The 19,338-nt window shown below is 39.3% G+C and overlaps 1 protein-coding gene across 1 annotated transcript in view; it reads left to right on the top strand.

Moving 5' to 3' along the window:
• Positions 1–325: 325 nt before the first annotated feature.
• Positions 326–19,338, top strand: part of TACR1 (tachykinin receptor 1) — a 150,297-nt gene continuing 131,284 nt past the window's right edge. The window contains exon 1 of the mRNA XM_026482024.4: positions 326–1,327. Within this exon, the coding sequence (XP_026337809.1) occupies positions 939–1,327 (389 nt within the window). The 5' untranslated portion in view covers positions 326–938. The remainder of the gene's footprint in view (positions 1,328–19,338) is intronic.

The raw sequence follows: 19,338 nt of genomic DNA, 5'->3' as shown, positions 1-19,338 counted from the left end.
TCCCTGGAAGTTGTGTGTCCATCACTACAGCTTTTTCGCAAATTCTTCCTTTCTGTGGTTCCAGCCGCAGACTCCGTCCGGCGCAATTACTCCGAGGCTACCTAGCGCCCCCTCGCGGAGTGCGTGGGGCGCCCGGGTTGGAGACTCCCACAGCAGGTAGCCGCAAAAGGCGGGGTGGCTGCGTTTGTGGAGTGAGACAGTTGCCAACAGCTGGTTCAGCTGCGGCGCTGCGCACGAGGACTGGCGAGTACGCAGCCCCAGGTACTGCCCCTTCCCGGTGACGTCTCTGCAGAGGGTTATAAAAGCCTCGCGCGCAGGCTGCCGAGGTTCTGCTAACTCCCGAGCCCAGCAGGACCCGAGCCAAAGAGGCGCCTGCGAAACTGCAGGCGACGGCGGCGGCGGCAGCGCAGCGAAAGCAAAGGAAAAATCTCCAGACAGACAAGGGGCCCCAGAATCCCCGCCGTAAGACTCAGAACTTTTACAGGTCGCTCTGTGACGAACACCCTCCCCTTCGCCCTGAAGTCCTCCTGCAGAACAGGGCTTTGCATTTCCCGCTGCAAGCAGAGGGAACAGGAGTTGCAAGCAGCAGCAGGTGCAGAACGGCCGGGGTCTCCTGCTTCCTGGAACCGTGACCGTGGAATTTCTTTCCTTTTTCCAGTCCCACGCAGTAGAGACGCTGTCTCCGGATTTCTGAACTCAAATGCTTCCTGATGCTTGAAAGTGGAGGAATTCAGAGCCACGGGAAGCAGACTGCGCATCTAGAAGGGTTTATCTTCTGAGCGCCAACTCTCCTGCTTGCAAGGAAAGAGGTCTGCCCAGAAAGAGCCTGCAGCCTTCCTGCCTTGGTTAAGCAGGACCCTGACCCCAGCCGTCAGCCTCAGGGCCTGCTGCAAAGGCGGGGTGTGTGCAGAGAGGTGGGCATAACCACTTAGAGGATAATGGATAACGTCCTCCAGGTAGACTCCGACCTCTTCCCAAATATCTCCACCAACACCTCGGAGCCCAACCAGTTCGTGCAGCCGGCCTGGCAAATTGTCCTTTGGGCAGCTGCGTATACGGTTATCGTGGTGACCTCCGTCGTGGGCAACGTGGTGGTGATGTGGATCATCCTGGCCCATAAGAGAATGAGGACAGTGACTAACTATTTCCTGGTGAACCTGGCTTTCGCAGAGGCATCCATGGCGGCATTCAACACAGTGGTGAACTTCACCTACGCTGTCCACAACGAGTGGTACTACGGCCTGTTCTACTGCAAGTTCCACAACTTCTTCCCCATCGCCGCTGTTTTCGCCAGCATCTACTCGATGACGGCTGTGGCCTTCGATAGGTGAGCTTGCCCTTTGCGCAGAAGGGAGAAAGTGTCCACAGAGGACCGTGGCATTGCTGTGAGCTTCCGGGTTGCACTGTAAATTGGTCACCTGTACCCTGGGGTTTTTCCTGACAGCCAACTGAGTCAGTTGTGCATGGGGCACATTATCTTATCTCACCATTTCCTTTTCTCCTCCTTTTCACTCATTGACAGTCTCCCTTTCTTCACACACCTCCTTTTCCCCTCATTTAATCCTATTTTCCTCACCACTCCGGCACTCATCTCCTTGACGCTTTCCTTTCCACTCCTGCTTTGCTTCTTTCCATACATTCATCCTCTCCTTTACTCTGAAAGCCTGAAGGGGATACCCAGGCCTTGGCCAAGGGGCTGGCCTTTGGCTGGGGCTTTCTAAATCCTTGCAAGCCTGCTATTTTGCTGGGCAGCCTCTTTTGCCTTCCAGTTTTAAGTATGTCTAAGCAGAATTTCTGATTTTTCACTTTTTCCTGGACATTCAGAGATTTTTCTGCTCCCACCTCAACTCTCCAATATTATTTGTATGTGAAGAGCATTTCATTAGAATCATAAAATACTCAGGATTCTAATTTGGCTCTGTCTACCCTGCTAGGAGCTCTCATTCAGGAATGAGAGGCACCTAGGCTGTTCTTCAGGAACTCCACAGATGGGGACCCAGGGAGCTTACCCAGGAGCTTTTCTAAATTTCTCTTGTCATGTAAGGTCAATGTTTTTAAACTGTCTGTGTCCACAGAGAAACGTGTTTGGCAAAGGCACTTGAAAGCTCTTTCTTTCCTGCAACTAACTAGGGTTTCAGAAGCTGATTAAAAATGAAAATATTGTCATTTTCAAATACTGGGGCTAGCATTCTGGAATGAATGGCTCCTCAGGTGGCAGGATGGAAAATTGATAATTAGAGCACCACTTTATCTGTATTGACATTTTTGTGGGTGTTATAAGTCTCTAACATGTGTATCTATGTGTGCACAGGAATTAAATGCTTACCTGGGATGTGGAGGTATGTTGAAAACACCTGCCACTGGGATTTTAAAATCGGTTCTTTCAATGGCCTTGCTGAAATCAATGAATTATGGGAAGCCCAAAGAAGGACCTAGGAGAAAAATTTCCAAAAAAAAAAAAAAAAAATTCCAAAATACTAAACTCTTTTAGCATAAAAATTATTTATCATTTGCAATTGATTTGAGGTCTTTTTCAGCTTCTGTAGTCAATCAGAGAAATGTTTCCACCTTTTGCAGTGGTGTCCAAATGCTGATTTCTAAGTTCCTTGTACCTCTCCCTTGATGCAACTCTGTGTGCTTGGTACGTTGTGTGTAAAACAGGTTGTGGTGAATCAATTTATGTTTTAAATGTAGAAAGTAAACCAATTACTCGAAGTGGTAGTGAAATGAATTCTTTTGTAAATTTATCTTTTATGGTACTCTAGTTTCCAGATATTAAGTTTGTTGCTGCTGCTGTGCAGCAGACCCTTACATTTAGAAAACCCAGAGCATGATATATGACTGAATACAGGTGCACTGAAACCTGCTGTGATTTCAGCCTTGATGAACTTTAAATTAGAGGGAAAGTTGGTATTTTAAATGCACTTGGGCCTTGTGTGAGCTCAAAGGAGACCTGTCAGTCAGTATGTGCCTGAGCATTCAGTAGCTGATAGAGCACCAGCATCCAGCTCTCTTGCTTCGGCTTACACAGAATTGACATGTTCCACAGCCATGCTCTTTCTCTTTGAACTTAGAAGGCAAGGGGCAGGAGTCAGGGTCAAAGTCTTCACACTGGATTGGGTAGGGAGCCAGATTTTGGCTGCCTTGACCCTGACATCTCAGGCTCCATTGTTCTTTCTCTCCAGGCAAACCAGAACAGGACCCTGACCCTGCATGACACCTGCTCGGTGAGGGAAATGACAGCAGTGGGAAATGTTCCCAGGTCCCTAATGTACAGATACAGCCCAGGGAGATTATCAACATCATGCTCAAGGTTAGAATTCAAGGTAGAGTTTGGGATTAGGCTTCAGGGCTCTGTCTCCAAGTCCTCCAAGGGCTCCTTCTGTTTTTCCTTGCTCAGCCTCATAAGCACAGTGAATTCATCCCCCCAGGCCCTGTGATGGAGGTAGCTCCACTGCATTTGCTGTCATCCATTCTCTCCCAAGAATGTTGTAGAAAGGAAAGGGGTGGTAAGCTGTCTCCATATGAATTATCTTTCCTTTCTTCACCAAGGCAGTGCAGACTTTAAGAAAGTGGTAAATTATCTTTTCGTATGTTCCTTGAATTTTTAACAGATAATGTCTGAGTCAAGTCTTTAAAAACAAAAGTGACATGGTTTTCCTCATTATAAAATTAAACCTGTGCCTTGCAAAAACTTGGGAAATATGAAGAACATGGACACAAAAGTACAAATCAACCATTACTTCGCCATGCAAAAATAACACCTGTTAACATTTGAATTTCTCTTTTATGACTATTACACTACATAATTAAGGTCAGATTCTAAATATTTTTGCAGCTTACTTTTTTCCCATTGATAGTAATGGAAAACATTAATATCGTTTTCCCATGTTATTAAAAAGTCTTCAATGACTTAACCTTAATGGCTTCCTATTATTCCATTATATGAATGTGCTATTATTACTTTAACCATCCCCCTACTGTTGGGCATTTAGGTGGTTTCTAAATTTTTTTGCCTTATTGTTAATGCACTAATAAACATTTCTATATGATAATTTTCTTTTGCTTTCTTGATTATTTCCTTAGGATAGATTCCCAGAAGTGGAATTACTGGGTCAAATGAAATGAATTAAGAAAAAAACCTACCTTTTTCTCCCAATTTTAAGGGATTGTTAACTCTGAGCAAAGCAACGATTGCATCTGTTCTGTCTTGTTTACTTTATCTCCTCATCATAAGGCAGAGTGCCTGACACCTAACGGTCACTACACATTTATTAAATAAGTGAATGAATGAATAAAATAATACATCTTCCCAGAAGAACATTTGGAAAATACATGAAATTGTAAAGAAAATGTAAAAAATATCTACAATCCCACTACTGACAGATAATCAGTTAAAATTCTGGAATGCTAGCTTATACCAGTTTTTTCTATCTGTGTTATTTATGCCACATACATTTACTCACACTTTTAAGGATGAATTTTGGATCATAATAAGGCAGGTTCAATAGTTGATTTTTGTTTTTTGTTTTATTCCTTAAGATCATATCGTGGGCATTTTCCATGTCATGAAATACTTTGCAAAATGGGATTTTTAATGGATGTGTTATATTGCATGGCTATACTCATTTATTTTACCATTCCTCTGTTTTTAGTTGTAAATTATTTCCATTTTTAATAATTACAGGTAGCCTAGACATAAATCTTTAAGAGTATCCCTTGTGCTCTCCTTGGAATAAACTCCTTGATGTGAAATTGCTTGGTCAAACTGTCTTGGTAAACTTTGCCAAATTTCCTTCTAGAACCAAAATGTATACAGAGAAAAAAACCTTCACCTGTAAATTGTAGTACTAATTTAATTCTTTTCTGTTATCTTTTCATAGAGTGGGGAACGAGACAGGGGGAAGGGTCTACTTCTGAAGAAAAAATACTTATTTATTGAAGGCAATGGTTACCTAGAATAAAAAGATTGCAGAGACAGGGGCATCTGGGTGGTTCAGTTAGCTGAGCAGTCTGACTCTTGATTTTGGTCAGGTCCCGATCTCACAGCTGTGATCTTGGGGTCATGATCTCAGAGTCGTGAGATGGAGATCAAGCCATGTGTGGAGCCCCAAGCTCATCGTAGAGTGTGCTTGAGTTCCTCTCCTTCCCCCTCTGCCCCCCACCCCTCCCACTTGCATGCTCTCTCTCAATCTCTCAAATAAATAAATAAATAAATAAATAAATCTTCTTAGAAAAATGGTTGCAGAGACAAATATACCTAAACAAGAGCAGGTCTAACTCTAATTAAACTCCAAAAAGCACGAGGGATTTCACTTTTGGAAACTCTGTAATTTCTCCCACTTAAAATAAAATTCAAAAAATTTTCCCTATTAGAAAAATTAAAAGGCGTGTGCGATGTTTAAAAAAATTGGAAGTTGGAGGACACTGAGGTGACACCTCCATTTTGCAGGGACCCGTGATGGCTGCCGGGTCTAGTACTGCATAGCAGCATCTAAGAAGGGAGGAGGGAGGCCAATTCTGAAGCTCCACAAGAGGGACTGTAGAGGCCAAAGGCAGCCTGACTGGGAAACAAACACAAAGCAACAGGAGGCTCAGAAACATACTGGGCTGGTGACACTCTTCTCCAGCTGGAAGGGGCAGGTGTAATTTCAGTGATTTGAAAGGAGAAGGTTCCACAGTTTGGCTCTTGTAGACACTGCTGCTATGAACATTGGGGTACATGTGCCCCTTCTTTTCACTACATCTGTATATTTGGGGTAAATGCCTAGTAGTGCAATTGCTGGGTTGTGGGGTAGCTCTATTTTTAATGTTTTGGGGAACCTCTATACTGTTTTCCAGAGTGGCTGTACCAGCTTGCATTCCCACCAACAGTGTAGGAGGGTTCCCCTTTCTCCACATCCTTGCCAACATTTGTTGTTTCCTGTCTTGTTAATTTTTGCCATTCTAACTAGTGTAAGGTGGTATCTCATTATAGTTTTGATTTGTATTTCCCTGATGGCTAGTGATGTTGAACATTTTTTCATGTGTCTGTTAGCCATTTGTATGTTTTCTTTGGAGAAGTGTCTGTTTGAAGATGTGGTTCATATATATGATGGAATATTATTCAGGCATCAGAAAGGATGAATACCTACCATTTGCGTTGACATGGATGGAACTGGAGGGGATTATGCTAAGTGAAATAAGTCAAGCAGAGAAAGACAATTATTATATGGTGTCACTCATATGTGGAACATAAAGAATAGCATGGAGGACCATAGGGGAAGAGAGGGAAAACTGTATGGGAAGAAATCAGAGAGTGAGACAAACCATGAGAGACTGGACTCTGGGAAACAAACTGAGGGTTACAGAAGGGAGGGATATGGGGGTATGGGGTAATCAGGTGATGGGTAGTAAGGAGGGCATGTGTTGTGATGAGCACTGGCTGTTATACACAGCTAATGAATCACTGAACACTACATCAGAAACTAATGATGCACTATATGTTGGCTAACTGAACATAATAATAAAAAAAGAGAGAAGAAAGGAGGAGAAAAAGAAAGAAAGAAGATTGCTCACTCTTCAGACTGGTTCTGGATCTTGTGTTTGAGTGAAAGGAAACATCTAAATTATGATAGTCTCTGAACAATATGAAATATGGTCAGGTCCAAAAATACAGTTGCCCAGATAGGTAATGGTGGAAGGCAAAAGAAGGAGTAAGCTCTCTGAGAGAATAAAAGAGAAACCAAAAGCAAAGACATGCATAAATAACAAAAACCTCCCACAGTTCTGTGGTGTCTATCCCACTCTCCCAGTCATGCTCAGCTACAAGTTCAAGTAGCCTTCTTCCCAAGTCTCCACTAGACCTGCAGTTGGCTAAACTTGGATCCCATTGTGTATCTCAGGTCCGTTCTTCACTACCCAGAGGTCAGACATAGATTTTAGAATCCTTGCACTACTTTTGATGAACCTTACAACCCATGACCAAACATCTCTGTGACACTGAGAATGGTCATTCACTAGAAGCTCGTCCACCACAATTGACCCTGTCTTTTCAAATCCAGAACATCAAATGTCTTGAGTTGACATGAATCAAACTTGAGCTTGTTACATCTTGGATAGGTCAATTAGGCTAGAGGACATTTCCTGGATTGGTTCAGTGCCCACTTACTCTCTGGAACTGTCTGCCTGCACTTGTCACACCCTACTCATGGGAACTTCAGTGTCCTGAATTATCAAGGACTTTGGTTTTTCAAAAAACTGGCAGAAATATAGGTTCAATTGAAGAAAAGTGCAGAGTAATTCTCAATGTAAATACATGTAGTAGGACCACAAGACTTTTACTTATGTATTATTTATTTACTTACTATTACTGATGTTAAATTAGCAAATGGTGAATGAAGATCATGTGGGAGAAACACTCAGTTAAACCTGGACAAAGATCTTCAGTACATCAAGGGATATTGCCACCAGGTAATGTGATGTTTCTTAACTCAAGGCCTCATGTTTTCCCTCAAAGGCCTTACTCTATGTATTGAGGCAAATAAAATGATTTAGAGATAACTACAATACAAGGTGTTAAATGATGTGTTTTATATGGATTGTACAAATTCAATATGAGAGAAGAGGAGGAACATCATATCCAGTGATGATCAAGGAAGACTCTAAAAAGTGACATTTGACTTTGACCTCGAAGATTAGATCAAATTTTTTAGAAAGGATGATGAAGAAAGGTGACATTCCAGATAAAAGACACTGTTTGACAAAAGTGTGGAGGTGAAAAGTTGCAAAGTGTTTGGGAAGAATGACTGGTTGTGAAAAATGTAACATTTAGTTGGAAATGCCTAACAAGCAACTTGAGATATGGGACTAGACACTGAGAAGCCAGGAATGAAAATGTAGATTTAGGAGTTTTCCAAACCGATGGCTTTTCGGAGTTTGAAAGTAAAGAACATCTCTTTTACCTATCCATATTTCCAGAGAAGAGGCAAAGAGGCCAAATATTCATGAGAATGTCCTTTCAAGCAATAGGAGGGGGAAAAAGAAGCAGAGAGATAGTGGAGAAATCAGGATACGTGGAGTGACAAAGATTAAGAGAAGTGACTTGTGGTTGGTTCTATTCATTAGTGTCATTAGAATCCAAAAAATACCAGGGATTTCACTTTTTGAAACTCATCAGAGAACATTGGATTTGGTAATTAGAGAACATTGATGAGCTATGATAGGTAATATCAGCAAAGTATGGTAAAGAGGGATAAATTAAGATGAAAATGAGGGGAATGGCCTCTTCCTCATCCATCCATCCATCCATCCATCCAACCATTACTGAGGACCTACCATATTCCAAATGCTGAGGCAGTAAAACATTGCCTTTGCCCTTGTACTCTCATATTTGGGGATTGATAAAGTCATGAATGCCATTATAACCCAATGTAATTAATATCATGCTGAGATAGTTTGGAGACGGAGGGAAGAATTACCCTTGGGAATCTGGGAAAGACTTACTGGTAAAACAAAAAAAGGAAGAGGAGGGAGAGTAAGAGGGAGAGGAGGAGAAAAGAAAGCAAAGTACAGAGAAAATGATGTGGAGTTTTTATTTTTTAAATTAACTTCAAGAACACTGGACTGGGAATTATAATGATTTATTAGTTTTTGTCACTTGGAAACTAGAGAAGAGATTTCATGATAATAAAATTGATAATGATACCTTATATTTGCATGCTCTCTAATCTGTTGTCTCATCGAATCCTAAATAGCAATGGGGATTCTGTTTCTGCTTTGGAAAGACTATTAGAAACAATTTCTTTTAGCATTGTCCTCCCACTCTTTACTCCCTCATAGCTTGGAGACCCATGCAATTTGCATTCCTGTACCTTAGACGGCTGCCTACATACTCCCACTCATGGTGGCTCTTGAATGCTCTATCATCTAAGAAAAGTTGCCATCGAAGGCAAGAAAGTGATGTAAGGGTCCTACTGTGCCAGACAGGATGTTAGAGACTCTTTACATCATTATCCACCCAAACAAAATTCAACCCCACAACCTTCTAGACAGGGCCTTTGTAAGAATATCAAATTCTGCTTAGATATTTTCCTCAATCTGTCTCATTTGTTAAACTCATTCCATTTTAAATCATTATAAAATTATTCCTTCTGTTGAGCTGAAATCTGCCTCTGATTATGTGCTACTCCTATTAATATAATGCCTCTTCTATGTGGCAGTCTTTTAGATATATCCCTCCTAAAGCTTCTCCATCCCTGGTTAACTGTTCCTGGTTCTTTCATTTTCCATCCTCCTTTGTCTCTACTGGCAATTCCAGTTTGTTAATAGTCCTCTTAACTGAGAGGTTAACTAATACCCAGAACTGAACATTACCCTATTACCATTACTCTGTCCAGCTTCACCTGCTATAGGACTGACATCCTATACTGGATGACTTTGTTCTCTTAGATTTAGCACAAGTAACATAGTCACTAAGGCTTCAAGTCTCAATGAAATATCCTTTTTACCTATTCCCATATTATTTATACAGTTGTCCATAACTTGTTGGTCTCTCCCACACCTCCCTGACCACTAGATTACATTACAACACCATGAAAACAAGGATGTTTTATCCCTGTTCCCAGCAGTTATACAGTTGCCTGACACAGAGTAGGTATACGTTACACTGTGTGGATAGTGGTTGACTTGACTGTACCTCTATTCTACACACATCAACCAAAATCTGAAAACCAGACCCAATGCATAAGGTAGACATCAAAGCACACCTACGATGCTGTGCCTTGAAGCAAAAGAAAAATTGGCCAAATATATGCTTACCATGGAATTTTGCGACACTATAGAACATTTGATTCAGAACCCCCTGTTCTAGAATAACTATGTGTTCTAATTCACACTTGCATTTTCCATACTCCACTTAACTGGGCCCCATTGGATTCCTGACCCACACCCTGTCCCCAACAGATATTGCACCCCAGGAGAACACTTCTAATCAAGGGAGGTGTTTATAATTTCTACCTTACCTCCAGTCTTTCCAAGAATACTGAAAACTCAGACATTTCAGGACCCCCCCCCCCCATGGCCCAACTGTTGTCAATCCCTTAGCTTTTTCTCCAACATCCCTACTAGCAACAAGAAGTGCACTCTCTGTTTTACTTGTCCTTCCTGAATCAGGACAACCAGAAGCCTACCTTCCATCTAGCACTCCAAGTCCTATATCTACAGTAGTTGTCTGAACATATAGTCCATACTATATTAAAATACCACAGACACAGAAAAATTCCAGCAGACCACCCAAGAAAGTCACTGACCTCAAAGACAGACTGAGGAACTGGCTTCCATTACCCAAACTTCCTCTCTTGTCACCTTGAGAAACTATGATTCCAACTCATGGAAGGGGAAATATGAGACTCTATGGATGAGGAATCCCCAGGGATGAAGAGATGCTTTAATGATGTCCTTAAGACATAAATCTTGGCTTGAGTATTAATGCAACACATGAAGCTCTAGGAAAATTGTTTAAGCAGCCCTGAGCCTGATGCTTTGCTCCTCTAATTTTATAATTATTTACTTGATCTATTCTCTAATTCAGCTTTATCACTATATTTAATATTTGGGACTCTCTATGGAGTGCCTTTCATGTCTTTTGTACAAGAATGTCTTTTAATAACCTTACTTCTAACCTTTGATAATGGAGTTTAGTGTAGGAAAGAGCACAGGCAGTGGTCCCAGCAGTGTTTCTACCATATACTAGATACGCGAACGTCGGTAAGACCCTTAAATTCTCTGGGCCTCAGGCTCCCTATCTGATAAAAGGGATATAATAAAAGTCACCTCGGAGAGTATTGTTGCAAGGAAAGAGGGAAAGGGAAAAGTATGGAAAGGCATGGGAAATTGCTGACTCATTGCCTGAGATCCAGTAAGAGCTCAGTTAATGACTATGTTATGATCTATAATAAACCCTGGCACACCATTATACCCATTCTACACACCCAATCCCATCTCAGCTCCTCTTGAATTCCTTCTGCATCAAGTATGACAGGGCGAAACATTTATATCCCTACCACTCTGCCAAATTATAGTTTAAAATCCTCCTGGTTGGGAGAGCAAACCTCTTGACGAATGCTTTCTAGCATCCTTCCCACCTCTGGAGAGACACACTCTACCAGAAGCCTGGCATTTGGATATTGTATATCACAGTCCAGAAAAACTAAGTCATTTTCATTTGTACCAATCCAAAACCACACATTCACTTCCCACATCCTGTATGTTGCAAAGTCACCACCGTCCCATGGAGCATCATTTTAGTGTTTAATATCTGAGGGACAAATATCTGAGGGTTATAGCAAAATGTGTAAGGGGGAAATGCCTGAGGATAATAGCAAAACACTCTTACAGCTGCATGTGTTTTAGTTGATATTCAATTTGTTGAAGTTGTTTCTTTTGCCTTTGAATGCATCTTAGAAATCTTGGAAGTTTTGTTATAAGTCTAGTTAAAGTGTTAAACATTCACTTTCCGTTGTCCTTTGACTAATATTCAGTTAGCTCCTAAACATAAGATGGAATACTTCCTCCTAAGTATTTTAACATTTTCAAACTTAATCAAATGGTCTTACGTATTTCCAGTTAGTCACAAAGTTTTACAAACTTAAAAGTCAAATAATCTTAAAAATGTAAACAGCACTTATAAAGTTGATTATTAAATTCCCTTAAATATTTTATATTTAATACACAAATTTAATACATCTGGTTTTCTTAAAACTTCAAATCCCTTAAAATGACTTAAAAATAGAAGAAACAAAATCTTTCTCAGGACTCACATAGTTCTGGTAAACCTAATAAATCAAACCTTCTAAATTTAGCGTATTAAATTCTCTTAAAGCATTTCAACCTCCTAAGAATTAAACTCACAAGTTAAGTAAATGAGGTTCTTATGAGCCTCTAAATATTGACTACAAACTTAATTAGTTAAATCCTCCTAAGTATTTCAATTAAAATTACAAATCTGGTAAGTCAAATTCTCTAATCTATCAGATTCTCATTTCCAATATATTAAAAACAAATCCCCCACACATAACACCTACTGATCATAAAACACTACGATACACACACTTCTTACATAGAAGCACTGTTTCTTCATTGTCAGTTGAATTTTATAAAATGCCTTTCCAGGGTTACAAAATGACACAAGCAGTGGTGGCAAAAACATAGGGGCCATATGGGCTGCTGAGGTTCCGGAATCAGGGTTGAGTTGGAGATTGGAATCGGGGTGTGTCTTCCAGGAGCCCAAAGCCCTGAACCCTTCTCATGGTGGAGCTCTGCCTTCACAGTGCCCCCAGGATCCATCCACACCTTGCCACCGGAATCAGTTAGTCCCAGTGTGCCCTGCATCTCCTTGGCTTCCTTCAAGTGTTACCCTTCTCCAACTTTCATGGTAATATTTTATCATCTGAATTACATCGATAGAATCATGCAGAGCCTCATTCAACCCCAGATTGCATTCAACCACTTTGCTACCTGAGTAGCATTAGCTGCATTCCACACCCTCTTATGTTTTTACCTTCTTATAGACCTCTATTCCAGACTGGCTCATTGCCATGGATAAAGTGACCAAAAAAAAAAAAAAAAAAAAAAACACCATCTACCCTGAGTCCCTCAATTCCTTTTTTGAGACTTTGAGGTCATGAGAAATATGTGCCAGAATTTTTCTGGGTGTATCCTGATTCTTCCTATGAATCATCAGAAATGGAAGGGTAGTATACCTGTTGGTTTTGACAAACTCAGGCTGTCAGCATGTTTCAGAACTATGCCCAGAGACACGTGTTCATCCTATGTAGAAGGTCTACACAGCAGCTTCCATTCCTCCTGGCACAAAGTCTTCCATGGCAGGACCTTTCTTCTTGGAGCCTTGAATCCTCCAACTGGATCATGAGATGGTCTTTCTTCAGATCATCTGGGTTTTCCCTATGAGGACAGGCTCTCATGACTTTTTTATAGCTCTAGAAGTGCTGAATTCCTTTCCCTTTCTTCCTTCTCAGTGTCCTAGATTTCAGATCATAAAAAATAAGTGATGCTCTGTTCTTATAACTTAACTCAGTGCCCCAAGCCTTATATGGACTGACAAACAACCACTACTGCCTGAGCTCCAACAGGAAGGGTCAACAGTCGCGCCAGCTACCCCTCTGGCTCTGTCCTAGAGTATAACTGAGACACTAATTTTGGAAAGTCTCATGTGCATATTTGGTGGTATGTGGGGAGATTAGGAGCATAAGCTGAAATACTCACCTTGTATGATTTATTAATTAATTTTATTTAACTGTGGAGAAATGTCCTCTTGAATAATTAATATGCTTTCATAAGAGGATTTGTCTGACTCTGAAAATCTTTAAACAAAAGAAAACCCCAGAAATAGCTGAAATGCTCTCCCAAATAGTCCCAGGGAGTCAGAAGGGTTTAAAAATGCCTGAATTCCTAATGGGAACTAAAAGGGGGGCAGTCTTGAGGATGAAATGCAGCTAGTTAGCTCAACAACTTAACTGGGCTCTTCAAAGAGAAACTTAGACGATAACCTAGAAACCATGTGGCCGAATCCTTACTGGGGGTGTCACTTAAATTTGTTTCCAAAGACCAGTTCCTTTCCCTTTCCAGCTGGCATGATGTAGGGTCTGAAAGTTAATATGTTAAAGACTCAGCTAGAATGTGAGCCGGATCACAGCCATTATGGGTTTCAGTGGCCCAATTAAGGCACTGCCAGCCTAAAACTAAGCAAAATGCAAAGAAGGTATCCTCTTCCCTTTCTGGCCATTTGTCTCATTAATGCTCTAACCAGCCCACATCTGCATTAAGGCACTCCCCTGTCCTGCCTCACAAGTGCATGGTCCCATATTACTGCTCTGTTCTCCTTACAGCCCAAACCAATTTAGTAAATTGGGTTGAATCAAGAGAAGAGTAGCCAATTAAAATCACACTAAGGTGAGAATGACCTGGGCTTCTATCTTCCAAGTCCCATTTGTATTTTAAAATGGGAATGTGTTCATTTTGAATACCTACTTCTTTCAGTTACCTCCTCATGAGCAGGAAAGAGTGTAGAGAACCAAGACAAACAGTCTTGAGGACTGAGTCAATATGGGATGCAAAGAGTGCTGGGATTTAGGTACTTTAGGGTGTCCAGAGTTTGACTTTCACAACATGGCCCCATATGTCTACCAAGGAGACGGCTGGGAAGAACAAGGGGCTGTTAGCATGAGCCCAGATCACTGCTGAAAGACCTTGTCCTGTCATAATCAAAACTGTCTCAGTCCTGAGGTGCCCATGAACTCTACATTTGTGTTTAGATGGTGAAACGAGGGTGAATCTGTTTCTGTTCTTCATACTTCTTTGTAAGTCACTAATTCTCTTTGATAAATATGTAGTATTTTTATAGCTTGGATATTATCATCAGAAGGGAATTTGGGTCATAGTCCCAGCCAGTCCTAAGGCTCTGGTAGTTGGGGTTAAGAGCAGCAGTGCAATGAAGTCTTGTTTAGGTGGCCAGGGCTGATTCTTTACCTCTCCAGGATCTTCAACAATGGATTCATGCTATTTACAAATCCTGGGGTGAGGGCCAGGTTTCCGAGAGCTGAGCTTTCTGCTAGTGTTTGTCTGGACCCACATTTCATCTAGAATCTTGCATCACTTTTTCTTTATCTGTCTTCCCTTCTCTCTACACCTGGATCAAAAATTCCTTGCTCTATTTCCTCCCGTCTCCTCCTCAGCATTTTGAAAATAGCATGGCTTCAATAAATGTTACTGCCTGAAAAATGGAGTTGGAGCAGACAAAACCAAAAACTGTTGTGTATGAAGCAACCTAAGAGTAGATTTACACAGCAATATTAAAAATGCAAAGTACTGTGATTCTGATTCCAGAAGGGTCCTGAATATATTCTTTAAGACTGTTTTTTTAGGTTTAAACTCAAGCTACTTTTAAAAAATGTAATATATTTGACATATAACATCATGTAAATTTAAGGTATACTTATGCTACTTTTTTAAGACAAATAACTTACTGTTGAGTATTATTATCTGCACAACTGCAAATTCCCTTATGATTACATTTAATATGCACACTGCTAAAACTATAAAGTATTATATATTCATTAAGGAGAATTAGCACCTTATGGAAAATATAGCATGATGAAAAACAAAAGCAAAATCAACCCTCATCTCACTGCCCAAACACCACTATTGTCAATTCTTAGGAATTATTTCACTACAGGAGTTTTTCCCTATGCATTGGATATTTTATATAATTATACTCCTGTGGCATATACAATTTTATTTCTTTTTTAAAAAGATTTTATTTATTTGAGGGAGAGAGAGAGAGAGAGAGCAAAAGAGAGAGAGCATGAGGGAGGGGAGGGGCAGAGGAAGAGGAAGAAGCAGAGAAGCCAGACTCCCCGCTCAGCAGGGAGCCCAGCTTGGGGCTGGATCCCGGACTCAGGGATGGTGACCTGAGCAGAAGGCAGAGGCTTAACCAACTGAGCCACTCAGGCACCAGGGCATATACAATTTTAAAAATTTAACTTAATATGCATTTCATGTAATTAAATGTTACTCTAAAAGAGCATGCTTCATGGTTACAAAGTATCATAATTTAAATGACATCTCATCCTGAGACCTTGCAGTTGTTTCTAGCTTTTGCTATAAAGTATCATTTGTGTGATCCGTATGTTCTAGCTACACTTGTACATGTGTGTGACTATGAGGATAAATTCTTAGAAGAAAAATCTGTTCAAGCATTGGACTTATAAAAGCTTTGGCTTCATTCTGCTTACTTGGTCTTCAGAAAGCTTTAGCAATTTAGCAGTGTGAATCAGAATATATACACCCATTGTATGAAAGTGTTCCTTCATATTCCTAACAATTTCAGAAACATCTTTTCCAATTTAAAAGATTTAAAATGTTATTTATGTGTGCTTTTCTTACTAGTGAGATTGAATATTTTTGTATATTTATTATTCCTTTACATTTTGCTTTTTCGTGAAAGCAATTTCTTTTCCTATTCATCACCCTAGGACATTTTTAAATTTAAATCTTTATTTTTAAGTTTCATTTGGCATTGCAGGAACTGTGTTAAGGATACAACGTTTTGACTGTCATATGCTACAAATAGTTTTCCATGTTTCTGGTTACAGTTTTAATTTCCTTTTCAGTGATTATCTTAAGTTATTATTAATTATTATTATTATTATTATTATTATTATTATTATTATTATTATTTGTAGTTACAACCATCCACCTTTTCTTTTATGGTTTCTCTCTTTGGTGTTATGCTTAGAGAAGAATTTCCTCAATTCAAAAGTAAATAAATATGCATAAACAATTTCATTTGCTTTTAGAGTTAGGAGGTTTTTTCTTAAGTCTTTAACCCATCAGTAATTTAATTTAGATTATATCTAATTTTTTAAATGCCATGCTGTCTAAACACCATTATCCATCCTGATAACTCTGGATTCATTATTTAAAATCCCCCTATTGAAAAGTCCTATTGGACACAACATCAACAACTAATGATGTACTATATGCTGGCTAATTGAACATAATAAAAAAGTCCTCGGAATTTTTATTGGAGATGTGTTAAATGTGTTAAATTTAGAAATAAACTTTAGGAAGAATTGTTAGTATATCAAGATCTTTTCCAATGTATGAACATGGTGTATATTCTATGCATTCACACCTATATGTTTTATTATATAATTTTTTATATTATTCTTCATATAACACTTTGCAGTTCTTTAAACATTTAAAAAATTAATGTTTTTGCTTGCTAATGAAAATGTAATCATTTTCCCTTAGTTTTTTTTTGGTGGATTATTGTCAGTGTATTCTAAAGCTTTTGATATTTTTTTATAGTCACTTTGAAGCCAGTTATCTTAATGAACCCTGTACAGCAGAAGTTCTAATGTTTTTCCTGTCACTTTTTTCAGATTTCCCCAATAATCATATAAATCTATAAATCTTTATTTTTTAAACTTTATATCCAGTGTCTATGTCCTTTTTAACTAGATCTTCCAGAAAATTTTCAATTGAAACTGGTAAAAGTAAACATCTTTTCTTACCCCTGACCTTCAAGGAATGTTACTCTTAATATTACTTTTAAATATGTTGGCTGTTGGTTTAAGTCAGAAGTTTAAAAATTATATCATTCAGTTCTTAGTTTACCAAGAGAGTTAATCAGATCTAGATATTAATTTATCAATTGTCCTTTCGGCATCCAGCAATACTTTTTTTTCTATTGCCTAATTTCTTAGTTTACAACTGATGTAGAACTCCTAGAATAGACAGTACTTGGTCTTAGACTTTGTTCTGTTAGCACACTGCTAGATTTGCTTGCTAATATTTTGTTTACATTTTTGCATCTTTGCTGTAATGTACAACTGTCATTTCATTTTTTGGTGCTGTCTTTTCAAGTTTTGGTTTCAGAACTTATAAGGAAATAAGCATTTTCTGAAATTTATTATGCTTTCTTAAATAAATGAACTTTGGTGAGAAGCTTTTGTTCCAGTCAACTTCCTGAGAGATACTGCTTCCCTCTCTTTCTCTGTTTAGCCATTACACAGTAGAACAGGGCATTTCCCAGGCCCTCCAGGTGAAGCAAAAGAAAAAAGAAATAACACAATAGGTTATTGATTCAGAAAACCAGTGGGAGTGAGGTCTACACAGTAGTTTGCAGGTTTTACCCTTGCAGTTTAAGAGTCTTGCCAGACAGTGATATTAATCGCAGGGAAAGAACCCCAGCCACGCGGTCCTTGTGAGGTTGATCAATGTTAAGCCAGCCCCAAGGAGCAGGAGGAGCCCAGCAGTGGTTCTCCATGCACTGAAGCTCCTAAGCCAGAGGAAGAGGCTGAGCCTCAATGCTCATCTTTTTTTCTGGCACAATATGCAGTATCCCAGGGAAGACACATCCTTGTGGGTAGATACAGATTTTACAAAATCCAAGAAGATACACGGATAAGCAAAATTTAGCAGCACAGATTTTTTTCAGCTTGGGTACACATTTTATAAGACTTTGAAGAAGACTGTGATTGATAAAATTGCTTATTTAAGGACCTTGATACTAGCATTTTAGAGGAGAAAATTAAAATTGCAATTTTAAAAAATTAAACTTTATTTTAAAAATATCAAGTTTTATTTCTTCCAGATTCTCCCTTCCCATAAAAAATATAAATAAGGCAAGCAAGGAGATACTATCAAAGAAGTATAAATAAAACTTATTTTGTGGCTTAAAAAATCATTATATATATAGTTTATTGGCTTCTAACATGTTATTATTAAAATAAATTTATTTAGGCACATTTAATTTTCATCATCACTTTGCTTTTAAAACAGTCATTGTTTTGTTCCATTAACATGAACTTTCTCATGCTATGTAGATGTAGATCTAAATATTTAAAAAGAATCAAGATCATACATTTTAAAAAGTTTTTGTTTAAATTCCAGTTAGTTAATGTACAGTGTGTAATATTAGTTTCAGGTGTACAATAAGGTGATTCAGCACGTCCATACAACACCCGATGCTCCTCTCGACAAGTGCCCTCCTTCATCCCCATCACTTATTTAACCAACCTCCCCCACTCCCCTCTGGTAACAGTTTGTTCTCTATAGTTAAGAGTCTGTTTCTTGGTTTGCGTCTCTCTCTTTTCTCCCCGCTTTGCTTGTGTGTTTTGTTTCTTAAACTCCACATATGAGTGAAATCATATGGTATTTGTCTTTCTCTGGCTGGCTTATTTTGCTTAACGTAATACTCTCAAAATAAAAAGCTTCTGCACAGCAAAGAAAACAGTCAACAAAACTAAAAGGCAACCTATGGGATGAAAGAAGATATTCGCAAATGACATATCTGATAAAGGGTTAGTATCCAAAATACATAAAGAATTTACAAAACAACATCCAAAACCCAAACAATCCAATTATGAAATGGGCAGAAGACATGAATAGACATTTTTCCAAAGAAGACATACAGATGGCCAACAGGTACATGAAAAGATGCTCAACATCACTGATCATCATCAGGGAAATGCAAATCAAACCTACAATGAGATATCACCTCACACCAGTCAGAATGGCTAAATTCAACAGCACAAGAAACAACAGGTGTTGTTGAGGATGTGGAGAAAAGGAACCCTCTTGCACTGTTGGTGGGAATGCAAATTGGTGCAGGCACTTTGGGAAACAGTGTGGAGTTTCCTCAAAATGTTGAAAATAGAACTACCCTACATTCCAGCAGCTGCACCACTACATATTTACCCAAAGACTACAAAACACTAATACAAAGGTATACATACACCCCAGTGTTTATAACAGCATTATCTATAATAACCA

This window comes from Ursus arctos, unplaced genomic scaffold, assembly GCF_023065955.2.
Source record: "Ursus arctos isolate Adak ecotype North America unplaced genomic scaffold, UrsArc2.0 scaffold_8, whole genome shotgun sequence".
Classification (NCBI taxonomy): Eukaryota; Metazoa; Chordata; class Mammalia; order Carnivora; family Ursidae; genus Ursus; species Ursus arctos.
The sequence above is the reverse complement of the archived record's forward strand: the minus strand, read 5'-3'. Positions and strand labels throughout refer to the sequence as shown.